The sequence below is a fragment of the Canis lupus genome, chromosome 15, assembly GCF_003254725.2.
Source record: "Canis lupus dingo isolate Sandy chromosome 15, ASM325472v2, whole genome shotgun sequence".
In the NCBI taxonomy this organism is placed as follows: Eukaryota; Metazoa; Chordata; class Mammalia; order Carnivora; family Canidae; genus Canis; species Canis lupus.
Window position 1 is genome coordinate 10905425 of NC_064257.1, and position 25543 is coordinate 10930967.

Below are 25543 nucleotides of genomic sequence, written 5' to 3' on the forward strand. Positions count from 1 at the left end.
CTTTTGTATTGGGCTTTGAAATCTCAGTTTTCATGTTATCTTGAAAAGCAAAACAACCCTTCAGATTCTATTCACTGTCTGATAAAATATATCCATGTGTGATTCATAATGGATGCATCTAGATTAGGTAACCAGGGCCCACGGCAGAAAAATATTTGTTAACATTTTGTTTTATACCAAACGTATACAGGGATTTGGGCCCTATCCATTGACTAGTGTCCTGGTTTTCATGTGGTTGGGTTTTGTTTTGTTTTGTCTTATGAAAAAGGGGATAGGAAGAAGAGAGGAAGCAAAACTGGGGAAAGAATGGAGTAAAGTGTTATCTGGGACTTTTTTTTTTTAAAGATTTTATTTATTTATTCATGAGACACATAGAGAGGGGCAGAGACATGGGCAGAGCTGGAGAAGCAGGCTCCATGCAGGGAGCTCGATATGGAACTCAATTCCAGGACCCAGGGATCACAACCTGAGTCGAAGGCAGACATTCAACCACTGAGCCACCCAGGTGTCCCATATCTAGGATGTTTTGTTGTTTTGTGTTTTGTTTTTTAGGAGGGGGGGAAGATGGAGAGAGAGTCTCAAACAGGCTTCACACCCAGTGTGGGAGTTTGATTAGACATTAGGGACTCGATCTCACAACCCTGAGAACACGACCTGAGCCAAATCAAGAATCCTATGTTTAACTGACAGCTGCCCAGGCATCCCTAGGATGTCTTAAAATAAGCAAATATTCTCGGAGATCTGAAAGTCCAATGAAAGAACAGTTCTGCATCTAAAGAGAATTTAGATAATCAAATGGCTGCTGAAGATATGCTAAACATAACAACTCAATAGGTACTAATTTTGGCATCAGTCACTAAGTCAATCTTGTCTCTTGCTTAAAAACAAGTAACAAGACAAAACCAAAAAACAGCATGGTAAGGATTCTTAGAAGGGCAAATCCATGTCTGTTATTTGCATTATTTCTGAAGACTGTCTTCTCAGCCTTCTCTCCTCCAACTGAGTGAATTGACTCCGTTCAGGTTAAAGGTAGAGAACAGCGAGGTATTTATTTTAAGGCCATCAAAATCAGGAGCCAGCAAAGAGGTTTCAAGCAGAGTCTCAGCTCTAGTGGGTGATGGCCACCTGGAGCACTTTGGGAGGAAGGAGTCTGGATCCAAATCTGGGTCCAACAGGAAAAGAGAATGCTCTTATGGACTAGTGGTGTTTGCTCTGAGTGGGGAACCAGAGATGGTGGCAGCGTGCATGCTGCTGCTATGCCTTCTCTGGCCTCATCATGCCTAAGCATCCGTACATAATTGGTGCCACCTCCCTGAAGTTGGAGGGTAATGAAGGCCTGAGGTGGGAAAAATGTAAAAGTGGGAGAGGGAAGAGGCAAGCAGTGTGCCAGACACATGGAAGTAATTCACAGTCATCCTCCTGGTGCCAAGATTGAGATCTGAGAGGCTGGCGCTGTGCTAGTGAGTCTGCAGTCAGCTTACTTCCTCTACTGTGTGCCAGTTTCCAGAGTCGGGGTACTTACCATGCATGGCCAAGTGGTGAAACACTGCCTCATATGGGAGTGTGACTGGGACTATTAAGGACCACATCTCTTTGCCTGACTGTAGGAAGGGGAATTAAAGTGTGCAGCTCTATTGAGCAGGATGATGAAGATGCTATGTCCCTAGCAGCTCAGTGGAGCTTATCAAAAGCACATATGGGAATCTCATGGACACAGTGACATAACGTACTCAACTTCCTGAGACTCAGCTTTCAGACTAGGTCTGGATCATTCCTGTGACTGCATTCAGAGAGCCCCACAAACCTTGATTCTCTTTGAGCCCCCGACCCCACAGAAAGGCTTTAAATTAAAGAAACCGCAAGTTTAAAACATAATACATGTAAAACCAAGGGAGGATTTATAACTGCTAAAACCTGTAACAAAAGAAACTCCTGGTTGAGGTGCACACAGATACACTTCATTCTCAGGCTGTGCCCTGAAATGCACCCTGAGGTGGGGGTGAGAGTCAGCAGGTCATCCACACGTTTATTCATGCTTCGGCCAGGCCTGGTAGTCCAAAATCTAATTTTTCCACTGACAATCATAAGATTGTCAACCATGATTAGCAAAATGTTCTAATTTTGATTTGCTGGAATCTGCCCTCTTAACTGAATCTTGGCATTGCTAATGCCAAACAGTTGCTCTGCAAGTTTGCAAGATCAGCTGGCAAAGAGTAGGAGCCTTCTCCCTTAGGGGAGGCATCCAGAGAACCAGATTATGAAGGGCTTGGTAGCTGTGGCACCTGAACCGTAGGAGAAGCCCACCTGCAAATAAAAGAAAAAGTGAAACACACAAGCACACTTTGTGTGCCCTAAAAGAAACAAAACCAACTGAGGTCTGAAATTAAAATTAAGAATTTGACATGCTGGTGGAGGAAAAAGGAAGAATTAAAAAAAAAAAAAAAGTAAAGTTAGTGAATTAAAAAAAAAAAATTTCTAGCCCCAGTCTGTGCCAACACGGACATCTGGCAATCTGTGGAGTTTTAATTACCTCTTTACGCCATAGGCCATATTAAGCAAATTGTCCAGCCTGCAAAGAGAAGGAGGGTCTCTGGGTTAATGCCTCACAGATGGCAAGATCGCTCAATGGAACTATTAATAAGAATGCTCCATTTTCAAAGAAGAAAAGCTCAATAACTTTCCCCAATGCTTAGGAGTCTATCCACTGGTAGTTCCCCCTTTTCTGCCTCCAACTATGAGTAATTCATGTTCAGGTCAATGCTAGAGTTTAAAGCAAGTGTCTAATGAAGCTCCCTTTCTTTCAAGGTCTGAATTAATCCCACTCCCCCCCCCTCAGAACATTTGTGTGGATTTCATTTTATATCGTGTGTGAAATCATTAAAAGGGGGCAGTTTCTTACATCGTTCACCTTTTATTACGATTCACCTTTTATTGCAATTAAACTCGTGCATGAAAGGAATACACGTGCATGCACAATGCATAGCAGAATGGATCTTTTCTCTTATTCTAGCTACATTAACTAAATCTTCTTACCACACACATTTTTTGGGGGGAAGAAGGAGTTTGAGGGTTAAGATTTTTTACAATTAGCTTACTATTTACAACCTGAAAGCTCCTCCTAGCAAATTGCCATTATGTTATAATCTCCCTCATGTTCAGTATTTTACTGGAGGACAAGCTATTCACACCATGGGGCAGTAGTAACCATAGTTTCCACCATTAGAAGCCTGCTGGAAAGGCTTTTTACATAAATACTGCATGTGCTCTCACACAAAATAAAAATTAGATGACTTGGACTCTTCATGAAATCATTAACCCTTTCAAATTCCCAGGACAGGACACTGCTGAGGCTGATTTTCCTCCTCGTCATGGCCAGATGGAGGGCCTGCTATCTTTCCATGTGATGTTTGAAAAGGAGAAAAAAAACCAAAAAACAAAAACCCTTTCAATTAAAGGGTAGTTGGGAGATCGTGGAATAAAATAAGTATTTAAAATTATTATGGACACGTCAAAAATGTTCCTATCTCTTGTACAACAAAGGCAGTCAGGTTGATTGGCTTCAAGGAGTGAAACCTGCCTTTCCGAAATGTCCCAGGAGAAGGGAAGTGCCCCAGCACATTGGGAGGGTTGGGTGCCTGAGGAAACATTAACAAGGCTTAGAAAAATCTTCCTTCTTGTCTTCCCAGAATCTGCTGACTTCAGAGTCAGAGTGAAGTTAACACAAAAGAGACTACCTACCCTACAGAGTAACCTGCAGGAGAAAGAGGAGGACAGGCCAAACCATTCTCCCTGGGAGGATCTGCCTCCTGGCCTACACTTTTCTTTAACTTTATTAAAAGCCATTCCCTCAGCCTTAAGTCTAAGGTGTTGAATGTGGCCATTTATTTGTGGATGAACTTTTGTTGAAATGGAACCTTCTGGTTTGGTTAAATGTAGAAATTTTGTTCTAATCCAAGAATCTGAAGTTTACCAGTCACAGTGGTAAGTTGAAAGGGGGCTTGGAAGAGCATCTGGTCCAACCATTTCATTTTACAGTAGTGGAAACTGAGGCTCAGTGGGGAGGTTCGTTCACACAGGGACTCCTGGGGGCGGAGGTTCTTAGGCTTTGCCCCATCTTTCAGGGCTGTGGGTTTCCCTGGCCCTCGCCCAGCTGTGTATTTGTGTAGCAGGGCCCTTCCCTGGAGGCTGTGCCTACCTGAACCTCTGGGCCTGGTGGTGAAGCGGGCCAGGGTAGCGCCGGTTGGGGGATTGGTAGAGCTGGGACAGCAGCGCCTGGCTGGACTTCTGGCTGGGGTTGTTGGCAAACTTCACAGTAATCGGTTCCGTAGCACCGCTGGGCTTCTGGCCGTTCAGCCCTTTGATGGCTTCTTCTGCCTCGATTCTCTTATCAAACCGGATGAATCCCACCCCTCTGGACACTCCTGCGGAAAGAGAAAGAGCCTTCATAAAGCATGAACAAACCAAACTGGTAAACATCCTTGGGAAGAGATGGGCTGGGCCACATGGATATTCTAGGGGGAGTCAGCCCACTAGTGGGGCCAGGGCTGAGCCTGCCTCCCCAAATCCCTCTCACCCATCAGGATGCATCTGCCTGTGTTTTTGCTACCACGGCTCTGGACCAGTGACTGCCACCCACAGAACACAGGCACCTGTTACATCCATTCCAGCCTCTAGCACTGGCCCGTTCAGTCCTGGTCTCCCTTAGTTGTTGTCACCCATCACTCAGCGTCTAGTCCTGCCATGTGCCCTTCACACCTAGCAACTATGTAATCTATTTGACAAGCAAACTCTGACCACATTACACTCTTTAAAAACATCCTTTATACATTTTTCATAACTTTTCAATTCTTTACCTTGTGCATGGTACCTGTTTCCCACTCCACACACAGAATAACAAACAAAACCCACAAAAACCCTTTCCGTGGGCCCATGTTGCAAACAGATAAGTCAGACTTCTCAGTACGGCATCTAATGCCCCTGATGATGTGGCCCCAAATCCTCTGTTGAGCCTCATGCCAGCCGTATTTACTCCTTGAACAGGTTGTGTTCTTTCTCGACTCCACGCCTTACAATATGTCCTATCCACCTATTTTATAGGATGCATCACATCCACCTAGAAATCTCTATCCCTCCTTTGTGCCAAGTAACTGCAGGTCATCCTCCAAAACCCTGCTCAAACATCACTTCCTTGATGGAGCCTTCGCAACAAGGTGCAGCACACCTTCTCCTGAGCTCCCGTGGTCCCCTGGACAGCCCCTAGCAGGTGCTCATCATACTGGAGTCCAGCAAGGGCAGGACTGTGCCTCCTTTATCCCTGGTCCCCAGTGTCCCTCTGCACAGTGTCTGGGGGGCAGAGCTGCCTTCACTGAGGGTTTGTTGCATGCGTTGAATGATAAACACACGCTAAACTGCTCTCAGGGGGTGTTTTAAATTGGGATCAGATGTGGAGTAGGTGAAAACATTCGGTCACTAAAAACGCAACCCAGGGCACCTTACATTTCTTACCGAGAGGTGGTGGTTGCCTTTCTTTATTCTGGACAAAGTAGCACAGTACCAGGCCCTGGGTTCCTGTCCCTGTGCTGCTACTAACTAGCCGGGCAGGAGTCAGAGCCTTCACTCTGGACCTCCATTTTCTCATGTGTGAAATGAGGCAGCATGAGGTTCCCTCCAGCTCTACGATGCTGTCACCGGAGCCGGAGCTCTAATGCAGGTTCTTTTCACGCATAAAAGTAATGTTACTTGGTTGAGGGTTGAAAGAGACTTTGAAGGTCATTCAGTCCCACTCACAACCTGATGCCTGAATCTGCTTTACAGCCCTGCCAAGTAGTTTAGCTGCTGCTGGAACAATTCCCATGATGGAGATCTACCTCCTAAGATGGCCCATTTTAGATGTGGGCATTTGATTGGTAAGAAGTCTTTCTCCTAAGTCAAAAATCTACCTACGCATGACCCGTATCTCCTTTACCGTAAGTAACCATTATCTCTCTGCTCCAATGGGTCACAGGGCACTGGCTGCGGCATTGAGACACAAGGAAAGAAATGACAAAGAAACACTTAACCTGTGACTTGATCAACCAGGATTCGAGAGGTGATGATACGGCCATATTGCGAGAAAAGCTGCTCCAGTTCCTTCTGGGTCATGGTTTTGGGAAGGCCGCTAACGTAGAGGTTAGCATCCCTGATTGAGGCAGAGCTCGGACGGGCATATGAGACCTGGGAAAAGGCAAGAGGAGCTAAATCCATTATAGCAACACCCTCCAAGTAGAGGCTGAGTCAACAACTGAAATGGCAGCCCCTCGTCTATCATTCTAACTCATGGTGTCAGTTGAAATAACTCAGTAGTTGAGATTCTTCGCTACTCTTGCAATGGTAACGAGAATCAGGAGAACAGCAATAGAGGAACAAAAGGAGAGTTGGCGATAACTTAAAACAAATGCACAGATAAGGGTCTCTTAGAGCAGAACAAAATAGCTACTGTATGGCAGCTGTTAAATGCAGAACTACCCACGCACGGAGTTCTGAAGATTTACCTCCTGGATGTGGGTGTATAGATGATTTACTGTATCCAACACATAATAATCTTTGAATAAACCAAAAAAAAAAAAAAAAAAAAACCTCCATGAAATTCTGCTCTGCAGATTTCTCTCCTTGCCGCCCTCCCCACCCCCAAGCCCTTCGTCTTCAACACATTAAAGCAATCAGGTTCTCTGCAAGATTTTTTATGTCCCGTCCTTTGTGTTGTTCCAATCTGCTCCCACAAGGTCTGCTCTCACTGAATGACAAAGTGCTGGTGAAATGGGGCTTCATGAACATCTGCTTGTGAAACTGGATATGTGACCTTGTCATAACATCTGCAAGAACCAGTTGCCTTCTAACTTTGAGGAGGAGCAGATAAAACCACAATCAACAAAACGAGGGGCGGGGGGAGACGGTGAAGGAGGGAGGGAGAGGGCAGGGGGAGAAAGAAGCGAGCCTCACGGATGGTTATAATAAGTTCGACTTTGTAAATTTGTCCTCCCAGATCTCTCAACTGCTTTTTTTTCCCCCAAAAAGCTAACACAGAAGTGTAAACAGATCTGAAATTCCATCTGCAAGAAGCCAAATCTGTAGCAGTACACATAAGCAAAGCAAACCCCAGCAGTCATTAATTTTAGACTTTCATTTACTTATTTATTTATTTTTTAAGAAAACAACATCAGACATTTGAAATATAATTTACAGCTAGTCTAACAAAAGCACTTTCCTGCTAAAGCTATTTCTGGGGCAGTTATGGCTCAGAATAGATGATGAAAACAGTCATTTCGGAGCACATCTGACAATGTTGGACAGGAAGGGACCTATATGCCTTAGCATTTTTCAGTTGGGAGTTTTATTTAATCCATATAACCAATTTACAAGGCCTGCTAAGACTAGAGGGGTGAGCGAGTGTGCATGTGCTTGTGTACTGCGCACACACAGAAGCCTGGGTACAGAAGAAAGTGTACATGTTAAACTGGACCCTTGGCATCAAGAACTACATCTCGAGTGGTGAAGCAGAGCTTGCATGTGAGAATGGGTCTGACAGTGGATCTAGCAAAGAGGAATGAAGGCTTAGCAGACCCCTTACCCTTGGCACTCGCTCCCACTCCATGACAGAGATGCCAGGTCCCTAAAAATAGATGTTGACTCAACAGATAAAATGATGTGAGTGACGAATCTGCCTCGCTGGTCTCCTCCCTCTATTGGAGCGAGGCAGCCTATCTGCAGTATCTATCTCTTCTAGAAACTCAGGGCTGGCCCCAGTAGGCTGGTTCCCAGCAGAGGGCTGACGTGCAAAGGGACATTTACATGGCCAGTCCCTGGGGAGTGGGGGCTAAAGGAGCAGGAATTTCATGTGACTGCTTGCACAGACCATCACTCCACACAAGGCTCTCCTACCCCATCCTTTGAGGAACAAAGTCTTTCAGGTTATAACCCAGCAGAACTAATTTTTAGGCATGAGAAAGGAGTGGTAGGGAGAAGGGAATAAGAACACTGTAGTGATACATTCACAGTAATAAGAGTACCCCTGTCTCACCCCTGCCAATTATTAGACAAATTAATTACCTGAATTACATTTGTGCTGCCCCATAACATACCCCATAACATACCCTCCTACTTCTATGGCTTTGCTCATGGGGAAAACTTTTCCACCTACTTTCTCAGGCCCTAATCGTATTCTCCTTTAAGGCGCAGCTCCAAAGCCATGTTCTCTTGACAGCTTTCCCTGATCTTACTTCCTCCTAAAAATCCCCCCAACACACTACTAGTGCTCTCAATGAACTGCACCCATGGTCCATACTTAACCCATTCTGACCTTGATTCACCACCTTTCTATCTGGTCTGCTGATCTCATTGTGGTCATGGTGTGTGTGTGTGTGTGTGTGTGTGTGTGTGTGTGTGTGTTATTCATCTTTGTGGGCTCTACCTTGCAGCACAGAGCCTCATACCTGTAGAATGCTCAACGCTGACAGAAAGAATAAATGAACATGCCCATAAAACATACTGAACAATGTAGGTGTTGGTGATTCTCTGGGGCTAACTGCAGCTTGGGTTTCTCCACTTAGGGGCCTCACCAAGAGTTAAGCATCCAGAATCATAGCTGTGTTTCCCTATTAAGCTAAGAGCTAAGAGATAGGTTTCCTATTCCCCGGGGTCTGGGGTTGGAAGGACTGAAAGGAGATGGTTCTATGACTAGACATCACCTAGAGGCCTTCTCTTAGCAAACATTTCCTGAGGATCTGCTATGCAGCAGGCACCGTGCTGTGTGCTGGGGATGCCCAACAAGCGAGAACAAAGAGTGGTTTCTTGCTCTAAAGGATTTCCAAGTCCAGTGGGGACAACACACAGGAGGTACCCAATAAACATGAGTTGAATGCAAGAATGGCACGCATATGGACCAATTACCACAATGCCCCAGGATGTGTGCTATTCCAGGGCTAGAGAGCTGGGACTGGAACACAGAGAAGGGAAGACTACTAGCCCTTCTGATAAAGGGTTAAAAGGGCCAAGAAGAAGACAGAGCCGAGGTGAGACTGGTTGTGAGAGAGGTGTGTGGTGGGGACAGGGACCGGTGGTCTAGTGATAGCCCTCCTCTGCTGTGAGGACATAAGATGATGACAGTCAAGAGCTTAGTGCAGAGCCTGCTGGACATGCAATGGATACTAATGACCTTGACACCCAATGGTCTGGGCAGCCAGAGCTGGGGGAGGAGGTGGGCTGGGGACAGACCTGCTAGGAAAAGAAGCTGCCACTGGAAAGTCATTGGCAGAACCAAAACCATTTCCCCAAACCTCATCCGGGGAGAATTGCTGCCACACAGCACAGCACAGAGCCAAAACAAGGCCCAAAGATGAACATGGCACTTAGATCATTCACCAAACCTAACTCCTGCTTAGTTGTTCTCCTTTACTTGGAGCCTTAAGGCTTTTGTTCCCTCAATCCCCTGTCCAGGAACTCTGTAGAAGTGGGTGTGGGCAAAAATGACAGAAAAAGGACCTCCTTTTTAAATTAGCATTTAATATCTGAGTGCTTGTCCTGGTATTTGCACTTTTAAAGTGCTTCAGACCTTTATGAAATCCCGAGTGACTACAGGCATCAGGCACTTCGTTGTGCTAAAACATTTCTCAAAAATTATCCACTCCTAGCCCCGGCAGAGGGCCTGCCATTGCTGTTTTGTTAACCCCACTAAACTAGTGGCCTAGAGCCCAGGGCTTCCAGGGCTGAAGGCGGCGCCCAGGACAATCACGTGCCTCTGACTTTCAGGATCCTCCTCAATTCATTCCCCCAGAATCCCTGAAGACAGGGCTGGCATTTCTAGGCCGCAATGATCTTGCTCTGGAGCTCAGAAAGAGCTGGGAGCTGGGCAGCCACTCCTTTCTCTCTGGGTAAGGGTGGCCCAAGGCAGGTGACTTTACACATGATCTTGATAAAAGATTTACAGTCTCTCCAAAGTCCCCATCTCTACAGGCTCGACCTAACTCAGCGCTCTGCAAGCGCAACAGTACAGCGTGACGTAAGCCCTGACTGTGGGCTGGCCCCGGCGCTCACTAGCTGTGAGACATGGGGCAATTTGGTCTTGATAAATCTCAGTTTCTCTACTGGTATAAAGGGGGACAATTTTCCTTTGGTGAAGGACTGAGATAATAGATTTAATGTGTATAGCAGATTCCTAGGACTTAGTAGATCTCCAGTAAATATTATTATGTGGTAGGTACTACAGGCTTTTGTGGGCCAGCGTGGAACTCTAGCCCCATTGGACACACCTCAGTTTTACTGCACAAACATCTGGGATACCACCAGTGAGCACCTAGAGAGGCACCGCTGTCCTCCTCCATCAGCCTAGGGGAGTCATCCTTTACGACTTGGCTGCCATGCATTTTCTCTAGCACATTCCTACAGATTCCGCTGTACTTCCCAGTTTCCACAAAGTACTTCCTAGTTTCCAAAATGACTTCATAAGGTGCTGCCAGTGATTCTCACCAACATGGTATGGCAGGCCCAGGGCTGGGGCTGCCCCTCCCGCGCTGCCCAGCACTCGCAGGCTCCACTCCCTGCTCACAGCCAGGCCTTGGCCTGCGCACGGCGGGAAGGACAGCACAGCCTGGGGAGAAACCTATCCCGAATCCTCTGGCCACCCCTCCCCTCCTGTCTAATGTGCCACGGTACAGGAAAAGGAGAGGACTGGGAAAGCTGATAAATGCTCGCTTTGGGGTGCTGAGAAGCTGGTAGGATAAAGACGTCTTCCTCTGCCTTGGAAAGGTGCTCCTTTAGCAGAATCCTGGCCTTAGAAGAAGATGAGAGAGTTCATTCATTCCTCCCCTTCCTGAGCACTTCCTGTCTGGCAGGCCCCGTGCTGGGTGCTGGGTGCTGGGTGCTGGGTGCTGGGTGCTGGCGGTGCCTCTGCTTCAAGGACCCCGTGGTCCAGTGAGGAAGTGAGCAAGTAAATGACGGGTGCCGTACAGGGCCTGTCCCGGGCAAGGGGCTCCTCATTTCCCACCCGGGTGTTAGCTTCTGAGTGCAGGGAGCCCCTGGGGTGGCAGTCCAGGCCTCTCAGTGCCCCCCGCTCCCCCGCCCAGGGGACATACTGGGACCACTGGGACAGGCTTCAGGAAAGGCAATGGGCACGGGGGCCTCAGCTGCTGCCTGCTCCCTTCAGCAGCCAGACACAGCTGGAAGTGCACTTTCCGGCCCAGGCTCTGTACTGTGGGAGCAGGCTCTGCTTTCGTGGGGGAGGCCTGTGGGGTCCATAGCACCTGTGACAAGGGCTGTCAAAGTGTGGGGTTCTGTGTTAGGAAGCCCATTGTGTTCAGGAAATCCATCCAGGATGAAATCCGTAATAAAGGGGACTTTAGGATTTAATACACCTTTCTCTTTTCGTCTTCTCTCTCAACCGGCTTACAGCTAGGATGTGGAAAACAAGGGCATCACTTGTTAGGCCCCCTCAAAATAGAGTAAGGATCTCTGTCATTGACTGGATGGTTTCATGAGCCGGGCATTCTATTCACAAAACTGCTAATCTCTACAACTGCGGCTCAGGGTAAGTGGAAATAAAGGTGACAGGTGCCATCGGCGATCCCAGTAGAAAGCACCATCCTTCAAATCTGCTCCACAGAAAGTTTGGTGTTGGAAGTGGCCTGCAAAGGTCTGGGTGAGACCCCAGGTAGCCAGCCACCCGCATAATGCGCTACACAGGAAGCTCACTACTTCACGAGGCACCGCGCCCCATCACTGGCCATCACTGATTATTGGCAAGCTCACCCTTCCACTGAGTTCAAACCTGTCTCTTCTATAGCTTCCATCCTCCTCCTATTTCTGTTCTAGCTCCACACACTAGGACAGGAGCATCCTTCCTGTCCACATCACCCCTTATCTCGTGGGTTTCTCTCGTTGGGAGGTGTTAGGGCAGTAAGCAACTGTATTTTGAGACGGGCCATTCCAAGGAAGTTCTTGCTTATGTTACTTTAACTGCCACTGAGCATCTATTTCTGAAATGGAAAAGAGACAAAGGTTAAGAGCAAGGGCTTTGGGGCTAGAAAGATATGGATTTAAATCCTGATTACTTACTAGCTACGTAAGCTTGGGTAAGTCACAACCTTTCTGAGCTGTATCACTTGAATAACATAGATTAGAAGCTTTCTAACAGAGCACTTGGAGCATGAAACAAGCTACTGCGTATAAGATTTCTAGGCACTCTGGAGCACCTGGGTGGCTCAGTCATGTAAGCATCTGACTTTTTTTATGATTTTATTTATTTATTCATGAGAGACACAGAGAGAGGCAGAGACACACACAGGCAAAGGGAGAAGCAGGCTGCATGCGGGGAGCCCGATGTGGGCCCCGATCCTGGATCCTGGGATCACGCCCTGAGTTGAAGGAAGGCGCTCAACTGCTGAGCCACTCAGGCATCCTGCATCTGACCCTTAATTTCAGCTCAGGTCATGATGTCAGGGTCATGAGATCGAGCCCCATGTTAAGCTCCCTGTGCTTGAGATTCTCTTCCTCTCCCTCTGCCCTTCACCCTATTCTCTCTCTAAAATAAATACATAAATAAATCTTAAAAAAAAAGATTTCTAGGCACTATCCCGGGCACACAGGAAGTGCTCAATAAATAGCAGCTTTGATATTACTGCTCTGGCCTTACGTGAGACCCTGCGGGAACAGAGATGAACACAACAATCCCTGACATGCAGGACTATTAGTCTAGCAGAGGAGACACATACAGAGACCCACCATTTCAGAAGATCAGGGCACAGATTTTCCCCAATCTGTTGTAACGCCCTACTCTCTGAGCAAGTGCAAACTCCCCAGAGCATATAGATCCCTGCGGGATACTCATTCCAAAGAGACAGGAGAAATGGCAGCAGGGAACAGACTCTGGTGCCACCAGGGCCTTCTAGAAGCAAACCCTTGCGGGTACCTCTGATCCCACCTCCGGGAGCAGGAAGAGAAGAAAAAAGCCGGCTGGCTTCTAGAAACAACAGCTTTGATTGTGAGGATAAGCTTGCCCCCCGCCCCCCCGCCCCGTGCCTGTGGCTGCAGCCCTGCCCACAGGCAGAGCAGGTGTCTGCTTATGTGGCCCCACTCCTCATACTTTCCCCCACCTGGCACCTGATACATGATATTCTTTTATCAGGGGTAAGACCCCATGGTCATGTTTCTAATGAGCCCTGATGGTGCCACTTCTCCCTCTTAAAGACGTTCAGTGGGTCTTCAGCACCTTGAGATGGATGTTCACATCCCATGTGGGAGCGCTGACGGCCCTCTGGGATCTGGGCCAACCTCTCGTCTCCTGCTAACTCTCATGCGCCCTGTGCCTCAGTTCAGATTTAAAAAGGTCAGTTTTCTGAATATGCACTTAATGTTTCTACTTCTCTTGGTTCATCATCATGTCAAAATGAACCCCTACCCATCCCCACAGACCCCACCTGAACGCTGCCTCCTCCACAAGGCCTGGGCACAAATGACTGCTATCTCCTTGAACTCTACAGATGACACACATTTCCATGGCAGCAGCTTTCACAGTACCTCCATCATGGTGTTTAAGAGTATCTGGGAATATCATGAGAATATCTGGCATACAGTAGACTGGATAAGTATTTCTTTTTAAAAAAATGGTGGGGTGATCTAGTCATATGCCTACAACTTTAACAGAGTCCGTTAAATTACCAAGGGGCTTTCCTTAGTACAAGGATCTTGCCATGTGTCTAGCAGTCCCCAGAAGGTAGGGATGTGCTAAAGGTTCCACGGGCTGGTTAGTGGAAGAGCTGGTCTCAGACTTAGAGCTTAAGACAGTCTTCTCACTAAACTGCAACTCCTGATCTTGCCTTATGGAAGTTTGATAAGGTGACTGCAGCCACTTGGGAGCCCCACTCTACTTCCCACCACACAAGAGCCTCTATATATGCTGCCTGAGTCTCAGTAAGACTCAAGACTCTGGCCTTACTTTCTTATGCATCTTTGAAGAATGTACAGTTCTGAAACATGTAGATGGGGACAAACCTTCCCGCTTATGTGATTTTCGCCTAGGGGGTAACCCTACTCACTTTTGTCTTCATTCTGGGGAGCATTACTTGAGCAGCCTGCTATAAACCATGATGACCGAGAAGTGAGGTATTATTCGTTCTGTTTTCTGGGTGACAAACTCTGGCTCGGTGAGATCAAGTACTTGTCCAAGGTCACACAGCCAAGCTAAGACAAAGCTGGATATGACTCCAAGCTCTGGGATCTTTCCACTATGTCAGGCTAACTTGGACAGTGAAATAAAAGCAGTGTGCTTGGCGCAAACTGCTACTTTCCCTGGAAAGTTACCAAGCTGACAAGATCACGCTATAATATTTTATTAGTGAGATTGTCAGAGCTGGAAAACACCATTTTGCAGATGAGGAAATGAATCCAGAGAAGTAAAGTAAGTTGCCCAAGGTCATCCTGGTAGTTTTTGACAGAGCTGGGACCTGACTGACTCTTCATCTTAACTCAGGGCTCTTCTGAATGGACAACAAAGGGGAAGGGAAGTGGGATTGGCTCTATGACCTGTGACAGACCAGCTGACTTGCCTTGGGGCTTCATGATGGCCACAGAGAAGAGAGTATTCCCCACAGTTGCTGTTGTTCTAAGCGAGCACTGTCCAATAGAACTTTCTGGGATCATGAAAATGTTCTGGATTGTGCCGTTCGATGGTGGCCACTAGCTCCATGCAGCTACCGAGCACTTCAGATGTACCTAGCATGACTGAACTTTCCATTTTACTTATTTTTAATTCATTTAAATTCAGATTTAAGAAGCCCTGTGTAGCTAGTGGCTACTCTACTTGAGAACAGTGTGAAGCCTAGAAACGTCACAAAAACACAGAATCTCCGAGCTCAAGGGACTTTCAGGTCAGACTCCCATGTGGTATAGGAATCTCTTCTACGTCACCCCAATGACTCTATCAGGATGTCCCCGACAAACAGAGACTCATTCCCACCCAAGGCAAATGTTCTGCCCTGATGGCTGCAACGGGTCTCTTCCCGGATTCCTGCAATACAGGATGGAGCCTCAGAGGCACTGCAGGCTTCTTTTCCCATAGAGAACAGAAGAGCAACCAGCGTGGATGAACCTCTGAGGCCTGCACCATCTTTGCTGTCTTCCCCACTTGCCTCTGGACACCCGTTAGCATGGGACCCAGATACCAAGGGCAGGTAGCCCAGGCTGGATGCCTGGAAGCCCGAATCCACAGTTCTCCTAACAGCCACGGCTAGCTGGCTTCTTGAAGGCAGCTCACATCCTACTGCTGGCTTCTTCCCCACTTGCAGACAGCTAATGCCCCCAAGCCCCATTCCACACACTTCTGAAACCACGTGTCCTCTCAGCCTGGATCCATCTGATTTTCTTTTGTAATCCAGACCCAGGACACTGGGGATGACCTTTAAGATCCTGAAATCACAACAACCTCACTGGGCAGGGAGAGCAGGGATAGACACCTGTCCCTGAGATTACTCACTTGGAGGAAGTCAGCTGGGAACCGGGGAGCAGAGCGAGCGAACAGAAGCTCTCACAGGAGAGAAAGAGCAGCCTGGTACAACTGGGGTACACAGCTCTCCAGTTTCCCCTGCTGTGGCTACATGCCCTCCCTCTCCTGGCTCCTTGGGGATTCAATGATCCAGCCTCCCCTGCTGACTTTGGCAGGGGAGAGCTCCCACACTGCTCTGTCTCTAGCTGTAATGGAGGAGGAGAGAAAAATGCCTTTTTATTATTAATAAGATTGGGGGAGGCAGTCTATCATTTCTGGGTGGGGTGATACCCGTCAGCAAAAAAATGATCTGCTAACTGTCCGGGAAGCATTAAGAGCAGTGATAGGAGAAATAATTGCTTATGCCGAGTGCAAAGAAAAGATGCTTCAGCGGAACGAAGGCCTTTAGCAAGGCAGGTGGATTGAGGGGGGGAGGGAGGGAGGGGGGCGCAGCGCCCTGATGACCCTTGGCAAGTGGAAGAAGCGGGAGGGGCAAACTGGACTGAGCAGAACTCCAGTGCCAGAGACCCCTGGAGGCCCCGTTAGGCTATTAGAACAAGGCAAGTGTGGAGAAATGGCTAAGCAGCCTCCCAGCACCGAGATGCCCGGATACAGGGGCTCAGTCTGTTGTCCTTCCCAGAGAAGGGAGGTTTTCTCCTTCTGAAAAGCCTTCACTCACACCTTCCACTTCTCCAGTCCTTCTCCCTCCGGAGCTGGGCTGCTGCCTTGTGATAAAGCCTCCTTCCTACTCTCACGGCCCCTCTCCTGACTGAGTGCCAACCTCCTTGGGTTCGCTCTGAGTGGCTGAAGCAGCCTTTGTCCCCTCATTCCTGCTCCAGTCCTGAAATCACTCACACCTCCGGTTTGCACAAAGCTGTACTCTGGGAACGTTTTCTTAAAAAACCATATTTTTATAATTTGAGTAATAGCTTAATGCAATTATTAGAAAAAGGCAAGACACAACATCATTTGTAAGCCTGTAATGCAATGAGAAAAGGAAGGAAATATATAAAATGGTGTTTACAGTATTGAGTTGGGAATGGCTGATACTGCCTTCATTATATGGTAACCTATTTTCCAAATTATTTATAAATATGTATGCCTTGCTTTTAAAATGAGTAACAAAGCTCCTAAAGAGCTGATGAAAACCAATGTCTAAGGCTGACAAAACCTAGCCCCGTAGCCTGCAAGCTGCTGGTTTCATTCGTCAAACACCCCAAGTGACACACCATTGCCAGATGAGCCTTCTTGGAACTTCCCTTTGACCAGGTCCCTCTCCTGCTCAAACCTCGCACAGCTTCCTACTCCCAGCTTCTCTGCCCCCAAACCGATGGAAACCCCCGCAGCCCGACAGCCCCATCTCATGGCAGTAGAGTTGGCCCTTTGTGTGTCTGTGTCCCAAGTGAGACAGGAGCTCCCCATGGAGGCAGAGCAATGACCACTGCTTTACTCATGCTCCTTGAACTCAAGTTAAAATCCAAACTGGTGTCCCACTACCCTGAAAGGCTTAGTGGGAGTGATTCCAAATCCTCATATTCCACTTTGGGTCACTTTTTACTGAAGCTTTTCAGTGTAACTTGAATATCAACACACACTTTCTGTAAAGATATCCCTTTTGAAGGTACTGTAGACCATCTCATTTTGTTACTAATTAATGCAACAAAGAGTTGGAATGCTACAGCTGGATTCGATGCAGGGCTTCCTAGTAAGAGGCTGAAATTACAGTGTGGACTCCGAAGCTACTGTTTTAGAGCACGTGGAGACAGGCAAGAGCCCAGGACAGGGACGGGCATCCAGAATCCACAGCCATTTCACCCACTGCTTCCCAGAGTCTGAAGGGATCTCCATTGGAGACAAGTGAGGAAAAAAGCTAATCAAAAATGCATTCCAAAGCCCTAAACGGGGCAAATCATCTCCACTGGGTTCAGAGTTGAAATCCTCAGAAAAGACTCAGTTTCCCAAGTGGAGCACCAGGCTGGTCTGGCAAGCTAGATGTGGAAGCCCATGGTCCATGCCATGCTCGCTGACACACGTGGATGAGAGAATGCCCAGGGCACTGCCCTCTCGGGGTCTCCTAAATCCCAGGACCTAGCACAGAGCCTGGAAAGCAGGGATTCAAGAAGAAACAGCCTCAAGTCAGGTCTATCCACAGATTGATGGCAAAAGCCTCAAACCATGGGTCTGTTTACTGAGGGACCCGGAGGGACCACACAGTTTGTTTCCTTTTTTTAGCTCCTAAAAATGCCGGAGAGTATAACCTGTGTGTGTGTGTGCAGAGCCAACACACACCCACACAATCTTACAGAATGCATGACCTTCCAACACTTATGACCCATTGCCAGAGTTATTTTTGAAACACACTTCCTGTCTCCAAATCTCACTTACCAACTGTGTGATCCTGGGCAAGTCTCCTAACCTCTGTGGGCTGTAGTTTCCTCAACTGTACGAAGGAGTGAGGAGTACTTCTTACCGGGCTTCTTAAGTAGAATTAATGTATGTAAAGCCCCCAGCCCTAGAGCTCCTTCAAGGATTCAATCCTATCAAGCATGTGAAGGGGCTGGAATACTGTTGGACACAGAGTAAAATATTCAATATAAGGTAGCATTACTATTATTAATTATTAGTATAATAAGTCATTATTATCATTTCCTTTTAAGCTCATGCTCACATATTAAGCAGCTCTGCTTGTAGCAGGATCCTTCACAGGACCTTTGGATGCTAACTCAGCTCAGCTGCTGGTCACTTGCGTGCCTTTGCACAAGTCATGTCATCTTTGAGCCTGGCCACTTTCTCCCACTAAACGAGTTATAATCCAAAGAATAATCCATCTGCAGTCACATGTCTGCAAACATGTACTAGATGTTCCTAGGAGATCACTGTAATGCACGTTTCCAAAGAATATGCTTGTTTTTTCCAGATAGGCACATTATCAGCAGTCATCCATGCTACTTGTAGGGGCTTAATTAACGAGTCATGCTCTCTCTCTCTGCTTTGATGTTGTGTCTAGGCTAAGATTGTATTCTCTTTGAGGACAAAGGCCTGGCCTTGCCCTCCAATGCCCTCGGTATTGGCACATAGTCATATTACATCCCCCTTACTAAAGGGGTGATGAAAATCTGTTAACTGGGAACCATCATTTGTGGGCACCTTCCCCTAGCAGCCCAGTAACGAACCATTTACTTCCAATAGGCAAAACAGTGTTTGTGTATCCAAATTTGACTCCAGAAGCTGCCACCTGCTTGTCCACAGGCCAACTATTAAGTTTTGTTTGGCCTGACCACCTATGCTTTAAAATTTTCAAATTGGTTTCCAACCTTTAAAAATTGAGAGATTAAAAAAATTTTTTTTTCAATTATTTTATTGAATAATTGGAAGATCTGGCAATAATCAGGGCTTAAACAATCAGCAATAGCTGAAGACGGGCTGCTGTTTTTATTGCTCACCAAAGTCTCACCACTCCCTCAGGGCTTTCTAGAACTATCCCTGAATTGAGCTGCTAATCATTAATCATCAAAATTTAGGAATTAACTCTTGTTTTGCCTGTAACCACACTGTGCATTACATTTAAAGTGGGGTGTTTTTACACGAAGCAGTCCAGAAAGGTGAGAAGGAGGGACAAACTTGACCACATCTTGCAAACATGTGCTAGATGATTCTGGGGAGATCTCTGTAAAGCATGCTTCCGGGATACTTGTGTTTTCCAGATAGGCAAGTTATCTATTCCTTCATGGGAGTCAGAGCAAAGAGATAAATCTCGTGTCACTTATCAAAGCAAACTGAAGCAGAAGTAAACAGTGGCCTGAAAGGCAGAAAAGCAATTTTAAAAAATTAATAAATGATGAGACTATTAACAGCACATGAAAAGGGTTTGCTTTTTTCCCCCCTCCCCTTTAATATGATTTTTACCTTAAACATTGTGTCCCTTTAGGAAAGGGAAGAAAAGTTAATAAAGGAACCTATCACTCAAACTTAATTTTTAGTATGGCAAATAAACTGCTTTAATGAAAGGGCTGAAATCCCTAGGTTTGCACATTAAATTTTCATCCGTAGTAGAGAATGGAAATTATTGATTCAGTCGTGGCATCATGCATTCTGAATCCTACGGTACCTCGGAAGCCCACGTTACTGCTGGGTGCAAATGTGTTGGCAGCCTTTTGATGCGGGGTGAGCCCAGGGTGGGTGAGGGGGTGGCACAGACTGTCTCCTCACAGAATGAAAATAATCAATGTTCCTTGTCTGTATGGTTCACCTAGACAAAGCACTGCTTCCAACGGCATGATGGATCAGGGGGTGCATTCTGAGATCAGAAAAGCCGGGTCCAATCAGTCTTACAGGAAGCCCAACAGCTTCATGGAATATTAAAAAAAAAAAAAAAAAGGCAGAATGGATGGCTGATGATTTGATCCTAAACTCTTGGGAAGGTTTGGGTTTCAAGAAAACTGTAGAGGAAAGAAAAGTACTTTCTCAGTTCAAGGTCAGGGTGTCCATCAAGGGAAGAGTAAATGTCTGACATTCTAATGCTGAACTAGATAGCACAGAAAAATCAATCAAACCCACAAATACAGCTCTCCACCTGGTGTGGCCTCAACAAACAGCCAGGGACGTGAGCCTCCCATCTTCACCTAAAGCATAAAAATAGGTATGTTTTTCCTTTGAAAGAAATTAATCCTCCTGCCTCTCAGAGGACTACCCCATAATTAAACAACTCTTAATTATTTCTCCAGTAGATAACTCATAGGGATTGATTGTAAGATGAGATGGAGGCAGCCTGAGTCAGGCCCATTTTGGGGTCTGTGTGCACCATAGCCCGTATGAGGTCAGGAAAGCAATCATTTTTAGAAATAAAACTAAACTCAATTACAAAAGTAAAGCTGCTTAAAATAAAGGAAGGAAGGAAGACAATCATATAATATATTACAAAAAGAGAAGGTTTTGGTTTTGGTTTTGTTTTGATTACCTCCTAGAGCTAAGGTTATCTTATACCAATAGTCTCCTCTGTCAGTCTGGATGTTGGAAAAGTAGCTCTGTTGAGCCCAAAAGTTCTGCTTTTGTGTTTTCATACGCTGAGAGCTGGTGCCATCTATAGATTTCCATTCTGGGAGAGGTTTCTCTTTTGTCCTACTTTGCGTCAGACCTGCTGTCGTGAGGATAAGAGCGCCCAGGAGACACCTCCCTGTGGTTTAATAGGCTATGAAGGATGGGACTCATTAATGGGCTGGCAGCTGCCCCCAAGCGGACACTGCCTGGAGGGGGCGGGGGAAGCGGGGGAAGAGAGGCTGAGGAGGAGAAAGCTCCATCCAGGAGACCACCACTGGCTGTCGGAGGGGGCCCTCAAAGCAAACAGCATGCTTCCTCAAGGATCCCTACAAGGTGAAGTCTGAACGGGGAGAGTGACAACCCAGGCACAGAAACCTGTCTGGAGGAGCAGGCTCTGGGTGACTGTTTCTCTTTTTCGAATTAAAACAATCCCATCTGAGATATGATCTACAGCCCTGATTATTTTCCAATTGCTCCAATGCCAGTTTTTCTGTCATTCCTCTACTATGTTCCTATGTAGCCATCCCTATTACACCAGGGTTTATTTATAACTGATTTTTTCTTTTCCAGTCTCAGGAGACTAACTGTCCACCTTTAGGTAAAGCCAAACTGTTCAGCCCGGCACACGAGGCCCCTGCCCACCTCCCATCCAAACTTAGGCCATGCTATTCTGTATGCTGTTCCCCACTCATAATGTTTACGTTCATTTCCACAGCTTCCCATGTGTGGTTTCCCCTGTCTAGAACAGCTTCCCTGCCCCAGCTTCTTCCCATGGCTCAGTTCTGGCCATCTTTGCAGACTTGGGCTCACAGGTCTTCTTCGTGGACCCTGACACCCCATCTGCCCTCTGGTCCCTTCCCTCTACTCAGCCTGCATTTCATTCCTTGTAATGATCTGTGTCCCCCACTTAGTGCAGGGGATGATAAATGTCCTTTGCATAAATCAAGGACACCACTTCCAGCTCCCTCATAGTCTGGATTTATTAGAGCAAAGGGATGAAATGTAACCAGTGCTTCCCAATCAGGAACCAGCATATCTCTTCTTACCTTTATGGTTTTGGTCTGGAGTCTGAGTCCATTTAAAGTGTTGATGGCTTTCTCTGCATCCTTTGGATCAATATAGTTAACGAATCCATACCCTAAACTCTGTCCTGTGGAAACATTTTTAAAAAAAAGAGAGAGAAAGAGAGAGAGAGAAAAAGAGAGAGAGAGAGCTCAGTATCTTTATAGCAGTAACACTTCCCATTGCAATGAGTCAAAACCCTCCTCTAATACATGGTTCCTTTTACATCAGGGTTTACCCCAGGTGGAAAAGTTTCCAGTTTTTCCATCTCTCACTTTGGTCAGTCTGTGAACTCACAGGAGCTGCCCAAGTTGGGAATGTGTAAGTGCCCCTGCACATCGACATATATACACAAGGGTCCACTTAATTGAAAAAAGTGAGAAGGTAGTGGAAAGAGAGCAGGTGTGGGTTGTTAGATTTGAACTGGAGTCATGGGGCTTTTCCTGTTAGCTGTGTGGCGATGGAGAGAAGTCATTCAAGGTCCCGTTTTTTCCCCCACACGTCTTCTTTGGAGATAACAGCACTTGGCACCGACAGGTTTGAAAGTGTTAATGAGACACTGTGCATAAAATGCCTACCAAGTACATTGCCTAGGATATAGTAGCTGCTCAACGAAAGACCGCTGTGCTATGCCCAGTCCTGTGAAAGTGGGGCGAGCGCCTGAATGCAGTAGCTGCGCCTGCTGCCTCGGTCACATGCCAGCCACACCCACACTCCGAGGAATGTAGCAGGATCTGAGCAGCAAAGACTGAGACATTTATAGTGAAGGCATGACCAGAATTTAAAGCAGTTGCTACAAATCACTGGTTGCCCTTATCATCCCCCCCAGCCCAAGAACAATTAAAAAAGGGGGGGGGGAGGGTTCTACTGGAAAGAACCGGGGAGCTCCTAACACAAAGGGGAGAGTGCAAACGCATTCTGCAAAGAGGGCTTAGCTCCTTTAGGTGGAGATGGCATCGACTTGTCTGCAAAGAGAGGTAGCAAGTGACAGGGCTCCCCCCTAAGTGAAATAAAAATAATGTGCTTGCGATCGTGCCACTGATTATAAATAGTCCATCAGCTCTGCCATGTGTCATCAGCCAGAAATATCATTAGGGAACTTTACATTTTCTGACATAGCCTTTAAGAAACACAGAGCTTAGGGTGGCTGCAAAACCAGCTTGAACTTCCCCGGCAATGTTATTGATTTGTGGGCGGCAGCAGAGCCCAAGGGGAGGGAAATGACAGGACGTCACATGTCAGGGAAGACTGATTACATAAAGCTCTTTCTGGAGTACCCGGGCCAGGGCTGGGAGACAATACAGCAAAAAGCCTGCCATGTCCTGGTGACAGGAGCCCATTTCGGCAGCCAAAAAAATCTTTCCAACAGCTTCTGTTTTGCTGGTAAATGTCTGTGTTTGTGTTGGTTGTAGGAGGGAACCTGGGAAAACAAGTTGGGTTCTGGATCAGAAAATGGGTGACTTTGTTATCCTTCATAGGACGCAAGCAAAGAGAATCACGAGGAATGGCTAAGTGCCCATTTTTGTCCCCAAAATGGAAAACCCGAAATGACAATACTTTCCATTAGAATATTCCTTTGTGTTTGGGAATTACAGGGTTAGAACAGGAAAGACAGAAGCAAACTTTGCCAGATATACCCTTTATAGGCAGAATTAGTAACTGAAGCAGGAGGGGAGAATGTTGAACATACTCCAGCTGCAGGGCCCCTTCTGCGTGTGTGTGTGCACGTGCGTGCGTGCAGGAGAGTAAATGTGTGTGTGTGAGAGAGGTGTGTGTGAATTACATGACCCTTCTACACGTTCTGAGGAACTTTTGCAAATCCAAAAATATAAGAGACATTAGTTTAAAAATATCATTTATCCTAAATTTGGCTCCACCTCATCAAGCCTCACTAAATTCACCTAATTAAATCCATTTTCATCATTCAAATTTATCAGTTCCATTTTCCTTGTAAATAAGAGAAGGCTTAAAAATTGCAGTACCAAAATATTCTTACAATTATTCATTTTAAACAGTCATGCACCAAGTTGAGATGCTTAAAGGGCATTTTTAAAAGCAATAATCTCAATGATAAACCTTAGTTATGAGTTCTAGGAAACAAGTCAGACAATCTATCCAGCTAAATTGAATTTGTATAAAATTAAAATTGAAATATGAAAAAATATAGACAAAACACTCACCACTTAACTGCAAACATTGAACCTAAACCCAAATAGTTCATGATTCATCCTACTGATGGAATGTATATGGAAGAATTTATCATGCCTACCTGGGGTGCACGTTCCCTGGTATTTCTTTCTAATTATTCATCTATTTATGGAAATGTGCAACAAATATAGTGGCTATGATTTCTACAGTCTATATTTTATCTTTGTTTTAGACCCTTGCTTCAGATCCTAGGAAGGTTCTGAAGGTCAAGTCAAAGAAAGGACTCCTTTTTTTTCTTTAAGATTTATTTATTTATTTGAGAGAGAGAGAGAGAGAGCAGGGGGAGGGGCAGAGGGACAGAATCTTCAAGAAGCCTCCCTGCTGAGTATGGAACCTGATGCAGGGCCTCGAACCCAGGACCGGTGAGATCATGGCCTGAGCTGAAATCAAGAGCCGGACGCTCGACCAACTGAGCCACCCAGGTGCCCAGAAAGAAAGGACTCCAGCCCAGCAAGCTGTGTCAGATCCACTCACCTGCCTGTATGAGTCCCACACCCACCATCACCTCAGGTTGGCAGCAATTAGCACAACTGTGCCATCATCATCTGCTCAAGGTTTAGAGACAGATTGCACTTAACATCAGGAATGAGGGTGCTTTTGAGAAAAACTAAAAACCAGATGAACATTGTTTCAGAAAGGAAGGTGGGGTGGAAAGACTGGAGGTCCTCCTTGATGTGAAATAACGAGGTGCAAACTCCAAAACAGAGCACCTCATTGAACAAGAGGGGGACAGAGGTGGAAAGCGCTGCCTGTGAACTGAAAGACAGGAGATAAACTGCTGCCCGAGGAAATGGCCGGTGGTTAGCCTAGTTCAAGAACAGCTTCTGCACGTGCTTCTTGCCAACACAGGAGTCCAGCTAAGTCAAATAAAAAATACTCAATGGAGCTAAGCAATCTCTTTTAAAACACTCTAGAGAGGATTAAATCCCGAGGTAGAAAATATAAAAACCTAAGCCTCATTTCTTTCAAAAAGTATTAGTAGCCAGGGAGAGTAAAATGAGGAAGAGTTTTATGTTTTAACTTGTATGTACGGTGGGCATACATTGGTGATGAGTTTTGGGTTTGCAGTTCTATATTTAAACGCACATAGAAAAATACAGATGAAACACATTCACAAAAAATACCAACACTAGATCCATGGGGACCAACAGAGCCACCATGCTGGGAAGACCCCAGGGGACCCAGTCTGGAGCCTAGAGCGAAGTGTGTGTGTATCCGCATCCCAGAAATAGATAAGGTCCTCTTATTATTCCTTTTCCCCCAAATAACAATAGCTTCTTCCATCAGTGGAAGCAAGATTTGACCATAGAGGTATAGCGACAGTATTTTCAGAACAGAACATTTTTTTAAACTTTATTTTTCTTCTCAATGTATGCGTTTGATAGCAAGTTGATTAAAAAAAACCACTGAGGTTATGTTTATTGATCATCAATAAAAAATAAAATCAATAAAGAAAAGAGGATATTATGAAATGAAGAGTGTCTCCCAAATTCATAAACTATTGTGAGTACCTGGCTCCTTGAAGCTCAGGTGATCCACATCACTTACATGCGACCACCCCTCATGGTCCTGTCCAGAAGGCATGGATGACAGATCTCTGGTAGCCAGGCAGGGGCAGGAAATGCATTCTTGGCAGTTTGGGGTGGAAACTTAAAATTAGAACGGAGTTCTCAAGGGGGAAACGTTATCTGTAGTGGCGACATTGCAAGGCATTTCAGGGTAGTTTGG

At 46.2% G+C, this 25543-nt stretch overlaps 1 protein-coding gene across 6 annotated transcripts in view; it reads right to left on the reverse strand.

Annotated features, from left to right (window-relative positions):
• ELAVL4 (ELAV like RNA binding protein 4) overlaps positions 1-25543 on the reverse strand; it is a 91530-nt gene that overhangs the window by 3267 nt on the left and 62720 nt on the right. For 5 of the 6 annotated variants that reach the window (XM_025420126.3, XM_025420130.3, XM_025420128.3 and 2 more), the window contains 4 exons: positions 21592-21695; positions 6060-6213; positions 4196-4421; positions 2531-2569 (listed from right to left, as the gene is read on the reverse strand). In XM_025420126.3, coding sequence (XP_025275911.1) covers positions 2531-2569; positions 4196-4421; positions 6060-6213; positions 21592-21695 — 523 coding nt within the window. Of the gene's footprint in view, positions 1-2530; positions 2570-4195; positions 4422-6059; positions 6214-18885; positions 19308-21591; positions 21696-25543 lie in introns of those variants that run through there. The other variant, XM_025420137.3, reaches the window with a different exon arrangement.